Raw genomic sequence first — 21947 nt, forward strand, 5'->3', positions numbered from 1 at the left:
AGATACACACTGGGCAGATGGTACACTTGTTGACTATGATCCTACGAGCTGGTATATAAACGAACCTTATTATCTTCACTATTTAGATGTTGAAACAGGTTTCTGGTATCTATCATCCACTTTGAGTGACGAAAAATACGTTGTCTGTAAGGTGCCTGCAGTCAATGCAAACTGAAACCACATTCTTTCTCATACATAGAAAAATAGTTGTTTTGCATACCAACTGTTAAAATGTGACTATGAAAATAAAACGGGAGATAATGTTATAAAGAAGTCTTCATTGTTATAAATTAGGCCTATTCCTATCTATATTTTGGCAACTCTTAGCTCACCTAACAGATTAGAGAGCTTTAGAAGTCCTAGCACCTTCTAAGTAGCGACTTTAAAAACTCTTAGTGAACCAACTTTGATCTGTAACTCCGAAAACTGAATTTATTGATACCCAGCTCAAAGACTTGTAAAAGACTTTGATTGTAGAATCAAAAATGACTATTAAAGATTGAAAAGGAAAACCAACGAAAAACTGAAGGTTCGCCCTTGCACTTTTCTCCCTTTTTTCTCTAATTAATGTTTTAACTGCTATGTGCTATTGGTATATTCATACCAGATTGGGAAGCTCTTACGTCTACCGTTAAAAATTTATATCTAATAACGATTGGCCCCATTCAAATGGAACTATGTCTAGATATCATGATAAAGGAATTTTTCGGGCCTAGGAGATTTTACTTGGTCTCCACTTGACATCCACCGGGTAGTTCACCAACCTCAAGCTGAGCAAATCGCTTAAAATTTTAACTTTCTTTTGTATGTTTCAAACCCAAATGCCCGATCTGTATTAACTTATCAATGCTTTGATTGTCCAAAATCAAAAGACATAAACCCCATTACCATTTTTAGGAAGAGCCATTTAGAATATTGAAAGTCCAAAAGGGCACGTTGCTTAGGCGTAACAATATATGAACATAGAGATTTATGGAATGTTTTCAGCACATTCTTATGGAGGCCTTGAACCCCCCTCAAACCCCCCCCCCCCAAAAAAAAAAAATTGAAATGGTTATTTTTTTCAGTTCAAACTCAGAAATAATTTTGGTACACTGGGTTTTTGATTAAATGGGGATTCATCATTTCCAAGTGGAACGGCAAAGAGAATTTCAGTTTCAAAATAAAACTTCAAACAGCCCAAATTACTATAAAAAAGTAATAGTAAATTGTTCTTTTATGATTATGTAAATAGTTTAAAAGGTTAACATTGCATTGCTAAAAACTAGCTTACTTATGCAAACTTAGAAACAATCAGATGATTGTGAGGCATGGATGCTCCCAAAGAACCCTAAGATGGAGCACAGTGATAGTTTTAGTTCACAGTGATGACTCCATGAGCACAAAAACACCTTCTTTTTAACATTGGAGGAAATCAGTGAATGTAGCCCCAGAATAATTGTAGATGAGCATTTTACTACAAATACTAAAAAATACAAACACTTTGATGCCGAAGCAGATTTTTCTTTGATTCAGAAAATGTGGAGAATAGATTATAAAAACTAAAAAAAAATCTGTAACTAAGAAATGCCCCAAGATCAAACTTAAAGGCCCAAATTTTAGACCAAAACTGGAAAAGTGATCCTTTTCTTTGAGGCTTTTTCTTTGAATGGGGTTTACAGGCTTGGTTATTGCGTAATCGGACCGTTTGAAAACGCACTCAAGCATTAAAGTTGCATTCGACGTCAGTTTCACCAAAAAACCATTAAAGCGAAAAACAGGAAAAAGCCCGAAAATTTGCTTTTCTTCAAGAATGTTTTGGGGTGGCATTTTTTAATACTTATCTTACAAGCTGAATTACCCAAAGTCTAGGCGTTAAAAACCTTACGACCTCAAATTCGCGTATTTAAACTTCTTAGGTAGCCTAAAATTGAGCCAAAAGTCCAAAAATATATATCTTTTGAACAAAAATAGGAGAATTGTTTCCCACTAAACTGAACGCGTCAGAAAAGAAAATTTAGTGCAAATAGTCGAGGAATCTAATTTCAACGAAATAATCAGCCCTTATTTATTCTTAAAAATAATGGTATGATCTACCCGTCGTGTTGGTCACCTAGAGCACAGAAATAATGGTTTAAAAGAAAGCAGTACTTGGATGGTAAGAACTTACAAAAATCATGTGAAAGGTGAGAAACAAATTTGCTTAAAACTGATTGGTATAACTTTCTTAATTAGTATACAGAATTGATTTATTCGCTTTGACTCTATGCTAGCAGTTGTTACAGCTTCATCCTCGTCTTGGTTCCTCTGACCCTCAACTACGTCCATGTAATTCTCACTTAAGCATTCTGAACAGGCAAGAGTGCATCTCAACCAAGATCTTCAATAAGAGCATCTTACTGTTTGACAGCCCGACTTGCAACTGCATTTGATGAAACTAAGCAGCCGCTATGGCACGGGCCTTGGTATCCGTCATAACAGGCAAGAATTCACAATCTTGAAGGCACTAACCTAAAGAAGTAGGGTTCAGACTGGAATGATTTCCATTCCGATTAGCTATCTGAAAGAAGACGCGATAGAAGCAATATCGATAAGCTGAGGGTGTGGGTGGAAGTCTTTCAAGGCTGACAAAGGATATAGACGTCGACAGTTGGCTGACAAAAATCCTCTTTCGTAGGGAAGGGACCATGTCACCATTTTTAGCTTTATAAGGTCTAGACTACGCCTGCTCTCCAGCTTTCACCAGTTAATCCCTCGATACAGTGTCTTGGTTGAACACTGAAGTAGCTTCGGAAATTGCTAGTCGCTTTTCGTAAGTATAAATCTGACGAGCTTACCGAATACATGCCATCTTGATGTAGTGTCGAAGTGTCACATCCAAAGAAGGCATGCAAGAACAAAATGACAGATGCAGCATCCCCACGGCTCTCCCTCACTTTTAAAATATTGAAATTCTGCGCACTAGGCTTGCCTTCAACGTAATAGAGAAAGCAATTGGTGTTTCCTTTTGAGTGACCGACCAGTAAAACCAACACATCTGCATACCGACATCAAACTTCCGTCGTAAACGTAATTACAACAAAGAATGTTGGCATTACCGATGGCACGATAATTGTTAATTCCCTTCTCTTAAAGCCGTAGCGCAAGCAGCAGGAAAAACCCTTGCTTTTTCGTTTTGTTGGAAAAAAAATCCTTCCTTCTTAACCAAAAGGGGAACAGAGGGTGTGAGCTGATGTCAAAACCAGAGACCCCCTTTTCTCTTTATCGATGAGCGTAGTTTTTGGTCTAAGGTTCAAAGCTTTATCCGTCTCACACCACATCTGCAATTTTAAAAGGCTGTTTCCCGTAAGCCATATAGTTATCATGTACAACCCAATAGAATAGCTCTTCTTGCCATGGTTATCATAGGCTGGAGGATGTTGGGTCGAACCTTGAGTCAAACATTATCAAGACTTCTCATAACTTCAAACGCTAATAAAAACATTATTTCCTAATTCATAATATTTCCTAATGCGTAAACATAATGCATAAGTTCTCTTAGCGTAACTTCAAACGCTGATGAAAATCACGTTTTTGGCTGGCAAAGAAGTTTTGGCTGCGTAAACTTTGGGTTGTAAGGTCTTTTGTGCCTATTTCAGCAGGTCTGAAAGGGTGTAAATTAACATTCTTAAACTTTCCAGAAGAAAATTAAATGTGCGAGCTTTTTCCATAAAATTTGGCTTTAGTGGTTTTTTTATTATTTATTTATTATTTTTGCCAAAACTGAACTCAAAAGTAATTTTAAGCTGTCATTTGTTCTCAAGAGAATTGAATACATAAAACCTGTTTTATTAATAAAGTCTCATTTCAATTCATTACTCGGTTTCTATGTTTTATAAGGAATGACAACTTTAACTAATTAAAAAGGAAGAAGCAAAATTTTCGTGTTTTATCAAGGAATGAAAAGGAATGATTCCTTCCCTGTCTAGCCAAGTTAAGGAATGATAAGAACTTACTACAGCAACAACTTCTTATCATTTCTCAACTTAGATAGACAGGAAAGGAATCATTCCCTAATAAAACAGGAAAAAACGTCAATTCCTTTTTAGTTAACCAAAGTTATCATAACTCCTTAATAAATCGTAAAAACTTAGGAATGAGCTGGAATTGGGCTTTCTTAGTAAAACAGGACTGCAGTAGGAGATCCTTGAAAACCCTTTCGGAACCAAAGCATTTATTTTCAGGCTGAAATTCAGGCCTTTAAATACAATATTAAGGCATTTCCTGGTTTTGGATTTTTGTAGAGTCTTAGTATTATTCAGCAAATTCTACGAATATCTTAGTGTAAATATCGTTTATGTTTCAATTTGTTTCAGGCTTGGTTATTTTTTCACGTAGAATGACTAGCCTATAGTGCGTAACGTCAAAAGAGTTTAAGTCATATACGTTGGTAAAACAGAGTTATTGATATTTTCTTATGCAAGATTTCAAGACAGATCATCGTACAGGCACAATCAAATTTCTTTTGCTTTACTAATGCTACCATTTTAAACCATATAACAACCGTTTTAAATCCCTAATTGCGCCACATTTCCAAATACTCTCCTAATATCATGCTCGGGAACCAGACTCATTAGTTTTCCCTTACCAGAATAATACATACACTAATGAATTCTTTAAGAAATAATACTTGAAAGAAAACCGTTTAGGTGCAAAATAAGTTTTTTTGATAAAACTTGGCCAAAAATGTGACTTGAAAGGGGAATGGAGACATTAAATCATTTAGTTTGTCAACCATGGCCAAAATTCATTTTTAATTTTAAACTAGCATTTCAAAGCCCGAACTTTTCACCTAGGGTCTTTTACTACTACTACTACTACTAACAACGCACCGCATCACGAAGCCACCTGAGGAAAACACCGCCACGCACACTCCTCCTCCATCCCAATCTATTGAAAACCTCCCTCATTACACCCTCCCAGGAATTTCCCATTTCCTTTAAATCTTTCCTTATGACATCATCCCACCCCAGACGAGGACGACCTGCTTTCCGTTTAGCCCTAGACAGCTGGCCGAAAAGGACAATCTTCAGTAATCTGTCATCCTTGATCTGCAAAACGTGCCCCTGCCATTTCAACCTTTCTTTCATTATAGCCTTAGAAAGCGGGATTGAACCACATTTTTCGTACAGTCTACTGTTTGAAATTCGGTCAGGTAGCCGGGTACCCAGAACAATCCGTAGGCAATTTCTCTGGAAAACATCCAGTAAACCTTCATCCACTTTTCGGAGCACCCATGCTTTAGAGCCATATTTGACCACAGTCATCACTGTGCCTTCCAATATTCTAATCTTGGTTTTCAGACTCGTCTTCCTATTCTTCCAAACATTTTTCATGTGTAAAAAACCACCCCGAGCCTTAGCTATTCTACTTTAAACATCTTAACTACTCCAACCGTTTATACTAATAATACTAACTAGTTAAGGGGAACTTCCCACCAGATCAATCATTTCGTTACACAACGTCACCTTTTTATCTTCACTTATTCCTAGCCTTAGTGACTCAGTCTTCTTAACATTAATTTTCAAACCTGTTCTAGCGCCCTGAGCTCGCAAAACCACTAAAAGTTCATTCATTTAGCAAACACTTTTATCTAGCGATTGCTTAAATCATCAACATAATCTAAGTCCAGGAGAGTTTTTCTTCCCCATTTGATTCCGTGGTCTCCCACTGCCTTTCCTGTTCTTTCCACTGCTCTTTAAGACAAAGTCCATCAAAATAATCCATATCAAGGGGGATAGAACACATCCTTGCTTAACTCCAGACTTAATACAGAACTAGCTGCTAACCTCATTTCCTACCTTAACCACAGCAGTATTATTCACGTATATAGCACTAATCACTTTAATGTATTCGTCTGATATACCAAATAAGGATAATACATTTACTGAAGTTTTTCTATCAACAGAATCGAACGCTTGTGAAAATTTGGTCGATACATCCTCTCCCTTTTCTAAAACCGCATTGTTTTTCTCTTAAAACTTTGTCTACAGCATCTCTCAGTCTAAAAAGTATCACATTACTAATTAATTTACTACCTACAGAGACCAGACTAATGGCTCAATAATAACGACACTCGCTCTTATCGCCTTTCGTATACAGTGGCTTAGCAGCATAATAAAACCAATTCCAGCTCCAAAGTCATAGCAAACTAATAGCGCACCAGGGAATAGATAACAAGAGCTTATCATATATTAAAAAAAAGAATATTTTGAGCAATTCAGATTCTCAATTTCATCTGTCATCCCACTGGTTCAACTATCTGCTTAGGATATCTCCCAGGAAAACCATAAAACCCATTGTCGTCACCAATACCCTAGGGTTTAGACCTCATTTGGATATATTTGCTCTTCCATACGAATTTCCAGTCTATACAAGTATTCTCCATAAGCCCGATAACAAACTGCAAACAACGGCAAACTTTGGTCAAGAATTTCCCAGAATAACGGCAAATCGGTAAAGAATGTTCAATTTAGTGATAGCTACATATCCACCCGATTTTCACAGCCATAAGAGGTAGGTCAATAAAACCTATCAAAACAAAACAATTAAATAGATTTGGGCTTTTCATAGATCAAAATCTTACAGGTAGGTGTTTTTGTCTGAGTTAACTTGATTATTTACTTTTATTCCTGGGTTCTTTCCTGTTTGAAAAGTAATCATGTTTTTCCCTGTTTCTGTCGTTAAAACTTTGAAACTAAAAAGGCTAGAATATTATTTTGGGATGAGATCCATAAAAGCTTTAATGTTAAGCTGATTGGTTCGGCTACATGTTAGCATTTACTGCATATAATTAATGCCAGAGACTTTTTTATGTAAAATTACTAATTTGTCTTGCCCCACTAAAGCCAGTCTCCGCTATCTTTTATTATTAAATACCAGCATTTCTTTTGAGAATTTAACCATGTCTCAAATCAATTTGCATAAAAAAAAGCTCAACATCTTAAATAGTGATGATACATGAACTTAACATAATTTTTTGTTGGTAATGTTTAATCTATATATATTTATCAAGCTCAAGACTAAATTCCAAGATATTAGGGAAAACTTCAGATAGCGGCAGCTCTGGTACACACGCCTCTGCAAATGTAAGCAATCGACATAATTCCGCAAAATAGCCATTTTTAATTTTAAGCTGCTTCTATTCGGGTACGATCCTATCAAAGCGTTGTACGACTATTATTCTGTAATGACAACGTATTCATTTTAATGGTATAATCATAATTAGGCTATAAGTTATAGTATAAAGAAAGAAAACGATCGAAAACGGGATTTTTAAATGCCAAACGAATATAGTGAAGAAAACACAGAAAGCGAATATTTCGAGAGAACGATCGCCTCTCTTCTTCAGCACGAACAAAATAATATGATCAAAAAAATAAAAACCAAAAAAAAACGCGAAAAGTACAACAACAACAAAAACAATGAAAAAAACGCCAAAAAATTAAATAAAATTCAATAAAAGACCAAAAATTAAAAGAATTAAGATCAAATACCTAATAACCATAAAATGAGTTATTCACAAACATCCACGATTTGCACAAAATCCATACAAACATGAGCTGCTATCCATGGATACTAATGAACAACTGAGAAGTTTTGCCTGTGACTGTGACTGAGAAAGCAACTGAGAACAACTGCTTCTTTTGTTTGAGTGGATGAATATTTTGGTTACTTATCAGTTGTTCGTTAGTATCCGTGAATGGCAGTTCATATTTGTTTGGATTTTGTGCAAATTTCGGATATTGACAAATAACTCACTTTATTGTTGTTAGGTTTAACTCTTTTAATTTTTGGTCTTCTATTGAATTTCATTTAATTTTTTGGCGTTTTTTCGCTTTGTTTTTTTTTTGTACTCTCCACTTTTGTTTTGTTTTTTGTTTTTGTTTTTCCCTTGATCATATTATTTTGTTCGTGCTGAAGAAGAGAGGCGTTTTTTCTCTCGAAATATTCGCTTTCTGTGTTTTCTTCAGTATTTTCATTTGGCCTTTAAACCCCATTTTTGATCGTTTTCTTTCTTTATGTTATGGCAGGTCAATGTGGTTTAAGAAATTATCTTTATAAGTTATAGGAGACAGGGGACATTGTTTCACAGCTCCATCACCGTGAACACAGTGCAAAACATTATTCAATGAATCTTGTTGAAACAACAAGTTAGTTTGATAAGATAAACTTACAATATCGTCACTGTCATCATCATCATCATCCAACTCTTCATCTGTATCTCCTTCTTTCACATTATCAACTATTCCATTGCTTTCAACCCTGACAGTTTGCGAGGGTCTCACTTGGGGCAAAGCTTCTAAATCTTCCGTCTCCATAGCGTTGAATTCAGAGTCGTCTAATGAAAATTCCCTGGCCATTGTCTGAACAACTTCAGCTGATACATGTGACATCAGCTCAGGTGGATGCGTGTAGTACTTCAGCCTTCCCCTAAAAAGCGTATCAAGTTCATTGCTGCAACAAAACAAGAAAACATGGCTTATCATGGTGATACCATCAGCATCACCAGGCACCATTACCATCAACAGGGTTCCCACTCTTTTCTTGAAATGGTTTTTCAGGACTGCTCCAGCATAGATATTTTCCACAACTAGCTGGCCACAATAAAAGTAAAGCTATTACATCTAGAGCTAGGCGACATGCCAATATTAATGGCATAGATTGCCATTCTTAATTATTGTGGTTTATCACTTCTTTGTAATAGTTATTTTGCTGAAAAGGATATACCATTTGTAAAACTAAATGTTAAATGCTATTTTTTCGGCTTAAAAAATCTCCATAGAGTTCGTATACAAAAAGAAGTTTACTACACGAGTAAGACATTTACTGATGCCTAAGGAATTCATTCTCTAAGGAATTCATTCTAGAGCTAAGAGAATATATTTTTCCTTCTTGCTTATGCTATTTAGTGTGCAAACATCAAAAATTTATAATTTTTAGAAGACTACTGAAAATTTTGCAAACTTCAGAGGAACTATTCTTTCCGTTCCACGGTCCCAGTACCGAAAAATATTCCCGATATCCATCTCTACTGTTAACGAGCTAGAAAGACCGGTGACCGTGACAAAAAACTGAAAGCAGTAGTGTTCCTATGCAACACAAGTACCAGTATGCACAGTAGTTGCTAGTCATTTTTTAACGGTTATTACAGAAAAATCGTTCAATTTCGCGAACCAACAAAGGTCATTTTCTCTCACAGTAAAAATTTTTCCTTAACAAGCATTTATTATTTAATGTAAAAAAAAGTGCGGAGTTCTTTCCGTTTTTTAGATGGAACAGCCTGTCTCATTCCCGATGTTGCAACATGATTTCTATATAATTCCAATTGTTTTAACTTAAATAGTTTCCCTCTGTCTTTGTTCAACGTGCAAAGACAGTCACAGCAGACACTTAAAATAATATACACAAGCAAGAATTTTGTTAGTTACCAATGCAGAACTTTTGTTTCAAAGCAGGGCATCCTTTTGATTTGAAAAATTGAAACGACAAAACAGACGGTTTACTTGAGTATTAACAAAGAATCGTAAACCAAATTTCCGGGTTTTAGGCTACGATGTCCCCCCCCCCCTCTCGTGAAGTGTCAACTAAGCCTGGAATTAACTGGTTTTTCCTTTATGTTTAATGGAAATTTTTGAGCTGAAGGCTGTTATGTGTATGATTTCAATATTCTTTTTTAAACATTAGACGTCTCAACATTCTTTTTTTAAACACTAATATCCACAAGATGTCAATTGTTTCACGTTTTGAATTACATTGATCAATCTCATATCTTCAAAAACATACAACTGAGATTCTGGTCATGATAGTAGTTATTGATTAAAGTCCAGAATCTATCAAAAAAATTAATTGACAGAATAATGTGAAAGATATGGCAGAGTAGAATTCAGCTCATTTATTGTCAGATATCCACAAAAAAACTTATTTTATTTGTGCCTCAGCCGGCATAGCCTTTAGATAATAGTAACATCATTCAGAGACACGGTGGTCACAAAGTAAAGGAAAAGTTTCAGGTTTTGTTTTTGTTTTTTTTTGTCCTACTTTCCATTCCATTTTTCCATTTTTGGCGTTCCATTTTTTATGTATTAAGATGGCACATCAAAATCTCTTCTCTGTTGGATGGGGATGTAATTTTGTTTTGATTATGTTTCATTAAGGAATCTTTCGTGTTTAATACTATCAAAAATTTCGAATTCCGAATCCGATTTTCTAAAATTTCGACATTTGGGGAAAATTTTTCTCCTTTCATCATTATGATTCTGCATATCCTAGAGGTTGTGTATTAAGTAAAACTCAAACAGTAAATAGAAGACTCTTCTCAGCTTCAGAACAAGGTTTTAGTTCGACAGGTATAGAGCTATATGAGACGAGACCAGACAGTTTTATAAGAGGCAAGGGGGAGCCTGCAGTTTAATTTTAAAAACAACACTTTTTTTATGCCAAAACAAACTTAGGCAGTTCGTGAATTTATCTAATCGTAAGATCCTTGGCATGTTTGTAAGTAGTAAAAAAAAAAAAAATGCCCAGACAACCCTTCCGGGTGATATAATTTTTGTTATTTATATAATTTTTCTTTTGTGTTAAAGTCATTCTAGAGGAGGCTAGTTTCTTCTTAGAGCATTCCTAGTTCTCCCCTAGGGTCGCCTATTGTATCCACTCCTTCTTCCGGTAATTTGCCCTTATTGAACCTTTCATCTTGACACTTCCTTTTCATGTTATAAGTTAAAATACTGCTAGTGCACGGTTATAAAAATAAGACCACAGTCCCATTTGTTTTTAATTTTAATCAAATTTAAATAGATCCAAATACCAACCAACAGAATTAAAGACTGATTTTTGAATGCAATGAATCATTCCGCTGAAAGTGGCAGGGAAGCAGAAACTACGCACTGAAGGGGGGTCACTTTTACAGCCGTTGGTACCAGGAATATGGTTGCTGCCGTAAGTATGTCTGTAGTACTGGGTTTTTTAGGACGAGTTTTCTGCTGTTTTTTTAAAATGAATGACTAGGATTTGGGCACATGACAAAAAAAATCTACTCACGTGTTCCAATCCTGAAGAACACGTCGTGCAGCAGCTTCGTAATCAGGAATACCTCCTTTCTTAAGCTTGCCAATTCGTTTGGCCAAGAGGCACAAGAAGTCTTTAGTTGTATCATAGTCTTCTAATATATATTGCAGCATCATCTTGAGACACACAAAAAAATAAAATTAGCAAGAGGAAAAATATATAATTCAAATGCTTTACAAGTCCAATCGCGTGTACAAACAATTTACGAAGAAAATTGTGTCTTTAAGACACAATTTAAACGACAAGACACTTGCATCCAAAATGATAAAAGGCAACGATGATGCCAACTACGTCTTGTCGCTCTCTTACTTTATCTCAATTCATAATTGATTCACTTTTATAGGGTGAAGGAATTCTAGTTTATTTCCAAGATAATTCTATGGGAGGTGGGGAAAATCGTAAGCTTGCGACAAATATCGCAACTGTCGAAAACATATCTAAGCGAAAATAACCAATAGCTTTAGTTTTCAATAACTGAATATTTAGAGGTTCCTTGAGGGGTATACACCCCAGAGAGCCCTTACTTATATAATTTTTCAAGAAGGAATCCTTGTCTGTAAATTTCATTTAAAACAAAGGGGCTTGATTAAACAAAAAAACAAGCGCAACAAAGGAATTGACTAAATTGACTAGTGACTTATAAAAAAAAAATTGATTGATATGTTCTACCCTTACATATTATTGACCGAAAAACTCAGGGATCATCTTCAATCAATGAATTACTTGACTGGAGAATAAAACCTTACACTAGATTAAAGTAACCACACCCACACACATTTCACCGTTAAAGCATTCATACTTACACGGAACTCTTTGCCTCAGATTTTAAATCTCAGGTGCAGAGTAACTAGCACAAAACTTTCCAAAATATGTTGGTTGCAAAGCTACAGCTAAATTACTGAAGACGATGAATGTAATTTTTGAAAAGGGGGAGGAAAGTGCTCATGGATTTCACGAAAACTTTAATTAAACCCCTCTATAAGAGAGGTGATAAATATGACTGTGGTAATTACAGAGAAATTAGACAAGTTTCTGTAAGAAGCGAATTACTAGGCATGATGATACTTATTAAGAAATATTGCAGATAAACTTATAAGAGAAGAACTAAGTGATTTTAGGATTGAGAGAGGACGAGTCGACCAAACTTTCCCTCTTGGATTAGTAATTAACAAGTGTCTGAATCATTCTTTAGTCTTCATTTTACAGATTATGTACAAGCATTTGATTCAGCTAATAAAGAGCTTTAGCGAAGGTCATATCCTTGAATGGTATACCAAATAATACACTAAAGTGGATAGCGTGAGGTAGGAAGTGAGGGTCGTTGCTTCAGTGCGGAGTTAAGAGTTAAGCCGGGCTGCGTCATATTCCTGTTTATAAGGTTTATTGTGATGTACTTCGTCTTAAGGATTAAGGCGAAGACTATAAGAGAACATAATACAAGCTGGGAAGGTTAACTTTCCTAGATTTAAATTATGTTGTAGCAAATCAATCAAGCAGATAGTTTCAGATACCTGGGTAATATTACTAGTAGTCCAGTGGAGATTAAAAAGTAGAATAGGAAAGCGAAGTTTTTTGCAGTTAAAAAGTCACAGATTTATTGAATCTTTTTCAAAGTAATAGTCTAGTATAGTAATAGGTAGTCATTTGACTAAGTAATATTAAACAGTACGCTGTGCGAAAATGCGATTCGATTCTCATTTCTAGATCTATAATGAAAGATAGGTTAAGATAGCTAGACCACGTTTTCCGCATGAAGGATGAAAGATTGCCAAAGATTTCGCCTTTTGGTCATCCATCAGAGACCGAACAAAGAGCAGATCGTCCCGAAAAGGCTGGGAGTAGGTCATGAGAAGGATTTAAGAAGGTCAGAACTACATGGGAGGGGCAAAGAGAGAGGGTTTGAATAGACTGAGGTGGAGGAAGAGGATGCGCATTTATTGGTTTCCGGCGGCTTAGTGCTGCAGCAAGTTGTTAGAAGTGGCAACAGCAGTACAATCAAATCTACTATAGGCTCCAAGAAACTCAACAAGAGCTAAGAGCTCATATGGCATGAGCTCTAGCAAAATTATAAAAATCAACAGATTGATTTAGAAGGAAAATCAGAGGCTTAATACCTGTCGGGATTTAAAATATGAGCTCTCAGATTTCTAAATATAAAAATTCAATTAGATCCAATCACCCACTCGAAAGTTAAAAATCCATTATTTTTTCTAATTTTTCCTCTCCCTTCAGCCCTCCAAATGGTCGAATCGGGGAAAACAACTTTATCAAGCCAATTTGTGCAGGTCCCTGACACGCCTACCAATTGACGACGTCCTATCACGTCCAGAAGCACCGAACTCACCAAAGTACTGGACCTCCTCCCTAACTCCCCAAAGAGAGCGGATCCAGTCCAGTTACGTCAATCACGTATCAACGACATTTGTTTATTCTACCCACCAAATTTTATCCCGATTTCTCTACTCTAAGTGTTTTCCGAGATTTCCAGTTTCCCCCTCCGACTCCCCCCAATGTCAGCAGATCTGGTCAGGATTTAAAATAAGACCTCTGAGACATGAGTTCCTTCTAATATCAAATTTCATTAAGATCCGGTCACCTGTTCTTGAGTTAAAAACACCTCAATTTTTCTCATTTTTCCGAATTAACACCTCCAACCTCCCCCAAAGAGAGCAGATTCAGTCCGATTATGTCAATCACGTATCTAGGACTTGTGCTTATTCTTCCCACCAAGTTTCATCCCGATCTCTCCACTCTAAGCGTTTTCCAAGATTTCCCGTTTCCCCCTCCAGCTCCCCTAATATCACCTGATACGGTCGGGATTCAAGATAAGAGCTCTGAGACACGAGGTCCTTTTAGATATGAAATTTCATTAAGGTCCGATCACTCCTTCGTAAGTTAAAAATATCTCATTTTTTTCCAATTATTCAGAATTAACCCTCCCCCTCCCCCCAAAGAGGGCATATCCGTTCCGGTTATGTCAATCACGTATCTAAGACTTGTGTTTATTTTTCTCACCAAGTTTCATCCCGATCCCTCCACTCTAAGCGTTTTCCAAGATTTTAGGTCCCCCCCCCAACTCCCCCCAATGTCACCGGATCCGGTCGGGATTTAAAATAAGAGCTCTGAGACACAATATCAATCTAAATATTAAATCAAACAGTTCGTGGTAACGAACTGTAGTAAGGAGCGACCCGGCTCAATAGTAAACGAAACTCTAAAAAACGGAATTTCGATACTAAAAGATATATCAAAAGAATCGGATTTTTATGCTGATTTTAAATATGTAAATTTCATCAAATTTAGTCTTTGTCATCAAAAGTTACGAGCCTGAGAAAATTTGCCTTATTTTGGAAAATAGGGGGTAACACCCAATAAAAGTCATAGGATCTTAACGAAAACTACACCATCGCATTCAGCGTATCAGAGAACCCTATAGAAAAAATTCCAAGGTCCAATCTACAAAAATGTGGAATTTCGTATTTTTTGCCAGAAGACAAATCACGGGTGCGTGTTTATTTGTTTGTTTTTTTTCCAGGGGTCATCGTATCGACCAAGTGGTCCTAGAGTGTTGCAAGAGGGCTCATTCTAACGGAAATGAAAAGTTCTAGTGCCCTTTTTAAGTGACCAAAAAAATTGGAGGGCACCTAGGCCCCCTCCCACGCTCATTTTTTTCCCAAAGTCAACGGATCAAAATTTTGAGATAGCCATTTTGTTCCGCATACTCGAAAACCATAATAACTATGTCTTTGGGGATGACTTACCCCCCACAGTCCCTGGGGGAGGGGCTGCAAGTTAATAACTTTGACCAATGTTTACATACAGTAATGGTTACTGGGAAGTGTACCGACGTTATCAGGGGGATTTTTTTGGTTTGGGTGTGGGGTTCAGGGGAGGGGGCTATATGGGAGGATCTTTCCTTGGAGGAGTATTTCATGGGGGAAGATAAATTCAATGAAAAGGGCGCAGGACTTTCTAGCATTACTATAAAAAAAAAACAATGAAAATATAAACATGAAAAAGTTTTTTCAATTGAAAGTAAGGAGAAGCATTAAAACTTAAAACGAACAGAGATTATTACGCATATGAAGGAATCTAAAAATACTTTAGCATAATGAGCGAGGTATTTAGGAGGAGATAAATACTTCGCTCTTTATGCTAAAAATTTTTTAAATAATTTCAACTATTTATTCTACGGCCTTTCTGATTCAGGGGTCATTCTTAAAGAATTGGGATAAAACGTAACGTATGTAACGTAAGTTATGTACGTTTGTTACGTAAGTTAATTCTTAAGTTACGTTTTTTTTTACTAATAAAAACGTTCGTAAAAAATTAAAAGATCTAGTTGCCTTTTTGAGTAACCGAAAAATTGGAGGGCAACTAGACCTCCTTCCCCACCCCTTATTTCTCAAAATCGTCTGATCAAAACTAAGAGAAAGCCATTTAGCCAAAAAAGGAATTAATATACAAATTTCATTTTAATAATTTATGTACGGAGAGCCAAAATCAGACATGCATTAATTCAAAAACTTTCAGAAATTAAATATAAAAAAAACAAGTTTTTTTAAATGAAAGTAAGGAGCGACATTAAAACTTAAAACGAACAGAAATTACTCCGTATATGAAAGGGGCTTTTCCTCCTCGACACCCCGCTCCTTGCGCTAAAGTTTGATTCTTTCTCGCAACTCTACTTTTTAAAACAATAAAAAACTTTAGCGTAAGGAGCGGGGTGTCGAGGAGGAAAAGCCCCTTTCATATAGGGAGTAATTTCTGTTCGTTTTAAGTTTTAATGTCGCTCCTTACTTTCATTTAAAAAAAAGTTGTTTTTTTTTTTATTTAATTTCATTAAGATCCGATCACCCGTTAGTAAGTTGAAAATACTTCATTTTTTTTAATCTTTCCAAATTAACCGTCCCAACACTCCCCCCTCCAGATGGTCGAATCGGGGAAACGATTATTTCTAATTTAATCTGGTCCGGTCCCTGATATGCCTGAAAAATTTCGTCGTCCTAGCTTATCTGGAAGTGCCTAAACTAGCAAAACTGGGACAGACATACAGAACGACCGACAGAATTTGTGATCGCTATATGTCACTTGGTTAATACCAAGTGCCATAAACAGGGACGCGAAGATATAACTTTTAATATTAAGCATTTTACTGAGTCACTCTACTACACTAGCTAATTAATGCATGAGAATTAAACAAAAAAAAGTTATTAATGACTAAAATACACGAAAATAAACCTCTATTACAGATAGCAAAATCAAGCTAGCTCAAAGCTTCTCTAAATATTCCTAGGATATACATAGGTGCACACAGGTCTAACCTCAGAGGGAAGGGGTCGTGGCATTTTTCGTGGGTAGCGAGTAAAAGTAAAAAAGAATGCATTTTAGGCCGAATTTTCGTACAGAACAGTCTTTCAGATTGATCTCAAGGAGAACAGAATTCTCCGTCTATCTCCCCTTGCCTGTATTCAGTTACATAGAAATGTATGAAAGTGGTAGATATAACAATACAAGAGAAGGAGGTTTTATGTGAGTTACAATTACCGTTAGTAACTCACACTTAATCAAAATGGAATAGTTGTGGGCATGGTTAGGTTATGTTCTTTGCGTTTCCTCTTTTAGGGTGACAGAGACGGTACAATCCAATAAAGGATGTAAAACATAGCTGTGGAATTTCAAATATTAAGGTTAAGACTTCACAATTACTTCATATACATCTTGATACGATTATTCAGATCTCGACAAACATAAGCCATCAAAATATTTAGATCAGTCTTTTACTTTATATTTTTATATACTATAACTTTATGCTACTCTCTTTTCTTCATATTTAGAGTATGGATGCGCCCCTTGGTCTAATTTGTTTAATTATAGGATAATACACGGGAAATCCAAGTAATATAAAATCAGGCAGTAAAAACTCTATTTGTATATAAATACTCTACAAGTGATTTATTACGCCTGGCAAAAGTTCTGAATGTTTCTAAAATATTTATGCTCCAAGTTGCAAGTTTGGTTTACTCGTCTATTGATTCTTTAGGACCACTTGGAATAAGACAACTTAATATGTTTTAAAGGACTTCAAAATATCATTCATACACAAGAACCTAATCTGAACATAATTTGCTCATATCAGAAATGTGCCACAGCCATAGAGGTGCACTGTCATTACGACATGTTGGTGTAAAGGTGTGGAGCATGTTGCCCAACTATGTAAAGGAATCATTTTCGCTAAATTCGTTCCAAAATTTTTTTTTAAATATCTTATTAAGTAGATAAAAGCTGTTTGTTTAGTTTTTCCGTTTAATGATTTGTGAATAAGGTATACGCGATAATCTTGTGAAATGATTTATTTCCTTTCGTATGTGGAATACTCTTATATAGCCCAAATATACTGAAGAATTGATTTCGCTAATCTTGTTCTGAAAAAAATGCTTAAAAATATCTTATTCAGTAGATGAAAAAAAATGTTTACATTTTTTGTTGTTTAGTTATTGTTTATTTAGTTTCTCTGCTTAATGATATAAGAAAAAAGGATATTTTTGTTTGACAATATTTTAGTCAAATTATTGATTTCTCAAATCCCCGTATTGGCCGTTTATAGCGTCTGGCATGTTGGCAGTACAGGAATAAGTGTATGCATTGTTTTTTATTTTGTCAATAAATCAAGTCAAGTCTGCTATACTCAGTATGGGAGAACTATGGAACATGTGGGATTGTAAGGATTGTTCATACGAGACCATCTTTGTGGTTTAAATCTACAATGGATAATAGCAAATGCTTACCCATCCCCAAATATTTTTAAGAGAGCGCTTCCTGGAGCTTATTATGTTGCGTTAGCAACACTTTTGTTTTGTTCAGTTTTCCGGTCTTCTTTTTTTTACACCGAAGGTTTTGGTTTATTACAAGTGGCGAGGTTAACCTCTGTAGTTTTTACAAATGTGAACGTAAGGTCAGACTGATGAATACGACGTTAGGGTTTGGAAAGCTGCGTATAATTATTGTCTGGAGCTAATAAGGATAGTTTTTGCTAGTCCTTGAGCAAGAACAAACAGTATGTGAGCTAAGGTGAGCTTTTGTAGCTTATATTAAAAAGGGATATCTGAAGTTTTTCAAGAAGCTTTCGTTTCATCAAAACATAAATCTGGTCTTAAATTCAAGCAGATAAGCAAAGCCGTACTAGTTTCAAACTGAAGTTACAATCAAACCTAAAAGTATTTAAGATTTGTGACGGTTCCCTAGCCCCAATGCCTCCATAGGAGGCAAGAACCGAAGGAGGGCCTTGTCCCAGGGGGTAAAAAATAGGGAACCCTCACCTGGGGCCATAAATATAGGTGGAGGAGAAGGAAGGCACCTCAAATGTACGCTCAGCAGGGCCCACCGGTGGGTGGACATGACCTATCGGTTACAACCCTTCTCCCAGCAATTGGTTAAATTGCATGCATCGTGGGAGAATCCTCTATAGGAGGACAGCTGCAGGTGGGCGTAAAATCCATATCTATGGACAACAGCCTCTGCAAAGGGCTGCCTCAATACCTTCGGGGTACCTACAAGAATGTGGACCTTGCGGCCAACTCTATTCCCACTTGAAGAGTGGCGCCCCTCAAGGCAATTATAGCCTAGTAAAAAATACAGTATTCGCACGGGATCCTGAATGGATGATTCTTCTGTGCTTTTTCAGGCATTTTTGGGCTGAAAAACCTCTTCCTAGCTAATTTATCTACTATGGGTTGCTTCCCCGTAGTAGCGTGATATTTGTAGGCATGGATATATAATGAGTCCGAGGCAATAGGCTTGAGGAAGATGTGTTGGTCCACCTTCTGCACTGGTATCCAGACCATTGCTTTTCCTGAGGCCAAAACAATTTCAATAATTTAAAGAATAATGAAAATTTAGCTATGGAATGTTACAACGTTACGAAATAACTATTATATTAAAGCGCTAAGGAAATTAGAGCTTATCGATTGTTCCTTTCCCAATAGCGACATTTAAAAGTTGTCCCGCAATAAAAAAAAATCAACTTTTGGTCTAAGAAATAGCTTTTTGGCTCATCAATAATCCTTAGGCTGCTGATAAATGTGCAAGACGTTTTTTTTTTTTTTTGTTTTTTTTCTTTTTTTATGACAAACTAGAGCAGGGTCCAAATAAGAAAAACCTGATTTAAGATATGGCTCTCCTGCATTTTCCATAGTTAATTAAAAAAAAAAAACTTTCCGAAAAAGGAGTTTTCTAAAGAAAAGTAAAGGCCATATTAAACTTAAGATCAGAAGAAATAGAAACCTACAATAACTCAAACTCGAAACGACCAGAAATTAAATAAGCAATCATAGCAAAAAAATACAAGAGATACTAATAAAAATGAATAAATAAATCTTAAAACGAGTAAAGCTCAAGTTGAATATGCAAACCAAACTTAAAACGAACAAAAATATTTTGCTATTGAAGCATAAATGAACCCCAAAACGAACAGAAATTAAATAAAGAATCATAGCAAACAAAACACGAGAGTTACTAGTTTAAATGAGTAAATTATTCTTAAACCGAGTGAAACTTAAACTGAATATGCAAATCAAGCTTGAAACAAACAAAAATCTCTACAAAAAAGAGTTTGGGTTTTGCCTCCTCTCCCTTTAAAAGTCTAAAGCCTGCTGAGTCATTGGCGCTTTTCCCTTTTGACTCAAAAAAAGGTAACTAGAACTTTCAACTTACAATCAAATGAGCCACCTCTGAAGTTTATACGACCTCTCCTTACATAAAAACGTTATATACCCCGGTGCATAACTCGAAACAGTTGTCCTCGGGCTCTGGGGGGTTATGTCGACCCCAGAGTTTTTATTATCTGATTTTTGAACTATTTTTAGTAAAATGGCTATCTAAAGAATTTTACCAGATGGGTTTGGGGAAAAAGGACACGGGGAGGGAGGGGATCTAGTTGCTCTCCGATCTCTCTATCTCTCTTGACTCTTAGAAAGTGAACTAAAACTTTCAATGTCCAATCAAATAAGCCCTCTCAGAAGTTTGTACGAGCACCCCTTCTATAAGAACCATATATGCCCCAGACCATGACTTACAACGCCTACCCCCGAGCCCTAAAAGGGCTGTGTCAACCCCAGAGTTTTATTGTATAATCTTTGAACTATTTTCAACAAAATGGCTATCTCAACATTTTTATGAAACACCCAGGACCTTTTATCATGTTAAGCAAAGTAGTAACAGTAGTACACCAAACACATTTTGTGTTTGGAGAAGAGGTACACCAAACACAATATGTGTTTGACGTACATCACACATATTGTGTTTGGCGAAGAAGTACATCAAAAATATATTGTGTTTAGTGAAGAAATACATTTTTCGTCATTTTCTTATTCTTCTTCCTTTTATTGGAAATTCCTTTATGGCGGCATAATGAGATCGGAATGAAAAAGGTCAAATGGGCACAAGGCATTACAATTTCCAAATCCTTGAAACAACGAGGAATTCAGATCTCCTAGACCTATCCCAAAATAGGATTTTTTTTTTCTTAGCGTAAACCATAGATACCGTTTCGATAATTTCCACATCCATAGGCAAAATAACTAATAGCCACTTGAATTACAAGTTTCGTCAACTATCATTTTCCTTTTGCTACCACACATAACCCAACGCAGCACGAACTCAACAGTCAAACAAGCACTATGTAAATGAAGTTAAATATAATTATGATTCTAAACATAACTTTGCAACTTAGAAGCCAGCAGAACACAAAACATCGACTACACTTGGGAGTGTAACTAGAATTTTCTTATGTACTGAGTTTTGGCAGGGTTCTAAAATCCAGGTTTACTATGCATTCTCTTTAATTATTGCCTATATCATACCAAGTCCAATTCCTGGGGGGGGGTGGAAAAGACTGGTCAAGATTGGAAGAAACTGCATTTTTAGGCCACTATTTGTCTGGGGAAGGGGCTTTGATTTAAACTCGGAGGGGATTCCCCAGTCCCACATGGAATGCCTTGATCCACTTTTTATAGCCTATATTTGAATCATTCTGGGGGGGGGGGGAACTTGAATAGTAACGAGTTCCATATGGAACTTGTAGGACACACATACAGTTCCATATGGAACTGTAGAGCTCATATGGCACTTGTGACGAGGCGAGAAGAGCTAAGAGCCAAGAGATCATGGTATGAGCTCTAACAAAATTCTATGAATCAATACATTGATTTAAAAAGGAAAATAAGAGGCTTAATGCCGGTCAAGATTTAAAATAAGAGCTCTGAGTCACAAAGTCCTTCTAAATATCAAAATTTATTAAGATCCGATCACCCACTCGTAAGTTATAAATACCTAATTTTTTCTAATTTTTCCTCTCCCTTTTGCCCCCCAGATGGTCGAATCTGGGAAAACGACTTTATCAAGTCAAATTGTGCAGCTCCCTGACATACCTACCAATTTTCATCGCCCTAGCACGTCCAGAAGCACCGAACTCGCCAAATCACTGAACCCCTCCCCCCAACTCCCCCAAAGAGAGCGAATCCAGTACGATTCTGTCAATCACGTATCAAGGACATTTGTTTATTCTATCCACCAAGCTTCATCCCGATTCCTCCACTCCAAGTTTTTTCCAAGATTTCCCGCTCCAGAACTCCCCCCAATGTCAAAAGATCTGGTCGGGATTTGAAATAAGAGCTCTGAGACTTGAATTCCTTCTAAAAATCAAATTTCATTACGATCCGATCATCTATTCGTAAGATAAAAATACCCCAATTTTCATGTTTTCCAAGAATTCCGGTTTTCCCCTCCAACTCTCCCGAATGTCACAGGATCTGGTCGGAATTTGAAATTAGAACTTTAAATCACAAGATCCTTCTAAATAT

General features: G+C 36.3%; 2 protein-coding genes and 1 long non-coding RNA gene across 4 annotated transcripts in view; 2 read left to right on the top strand and 1 right to left on the bottom strand.

The window, feature by feature from the left end:
• The window catches only part of LOC136026407 (type-2 ice-structuring protein-like), a 3562-nt gene extending 3289 nt beyond the window's left edge, over positions 1-273 (top strand). Inside the window, exon 2 of the mRNA XM_065702972.1 lies at positions 1-273. This exon is cut by the window's left edge and continues 259 nt beyond it. Within this exon, the coding sequence (XP_065559044.1) occupies positions 1-175 (175 nt within the window). The 3' untranslated portion in view covers positions 176-273.
• The window catches only part of LOC136026412 (uncharacterized), a 411673-nt gene that overhangs the window by 331025 nt on the left and 58701 nt on the right, over positions 1-21947 (top strand). The gene's annotated exons all lie outside the window — the stretch shown is intronic.
• Positions 1-21947, bottom strand: part of LOC136026406 (guanine nucleotide-binding protein-like 3 homolog) — a 72162-nt gene that overhangs the window by 26424 nt on the left and 23791 nt on the right. For both annotated transcript variants that reach the window (XM_065702971.1, XM_065702970.1), the window contains exons 8-9: positions 11062-11204; positions 8196-8451 (exon numbers count right to left, since the gene is read on the bottom strand). In XM_065702971.1, coding sequence (XP_065559043.1) covers positions 8196-8451; positions 11062-11204 — 399 coding nt within the window. The remainder of the gene's footprint in view (positions 1-8195; positions 8452-11061; positions 11205-21947) is intronic.

This window comes from Artemia franciscana, chromosome 4 (genome assembly GCF_032884065.1).
Source record: "Artemia franciscana chromosome 4, ASM3288406v1, whole genome shotgun sequence".
NCBI classification, from domain to species: domain Eukaryota; kingdom Metazoa; phylum Arthropoda; class Branchiopoda; order Anostraca; family Artemiidae; genus Artemia; species Artemia franciscana.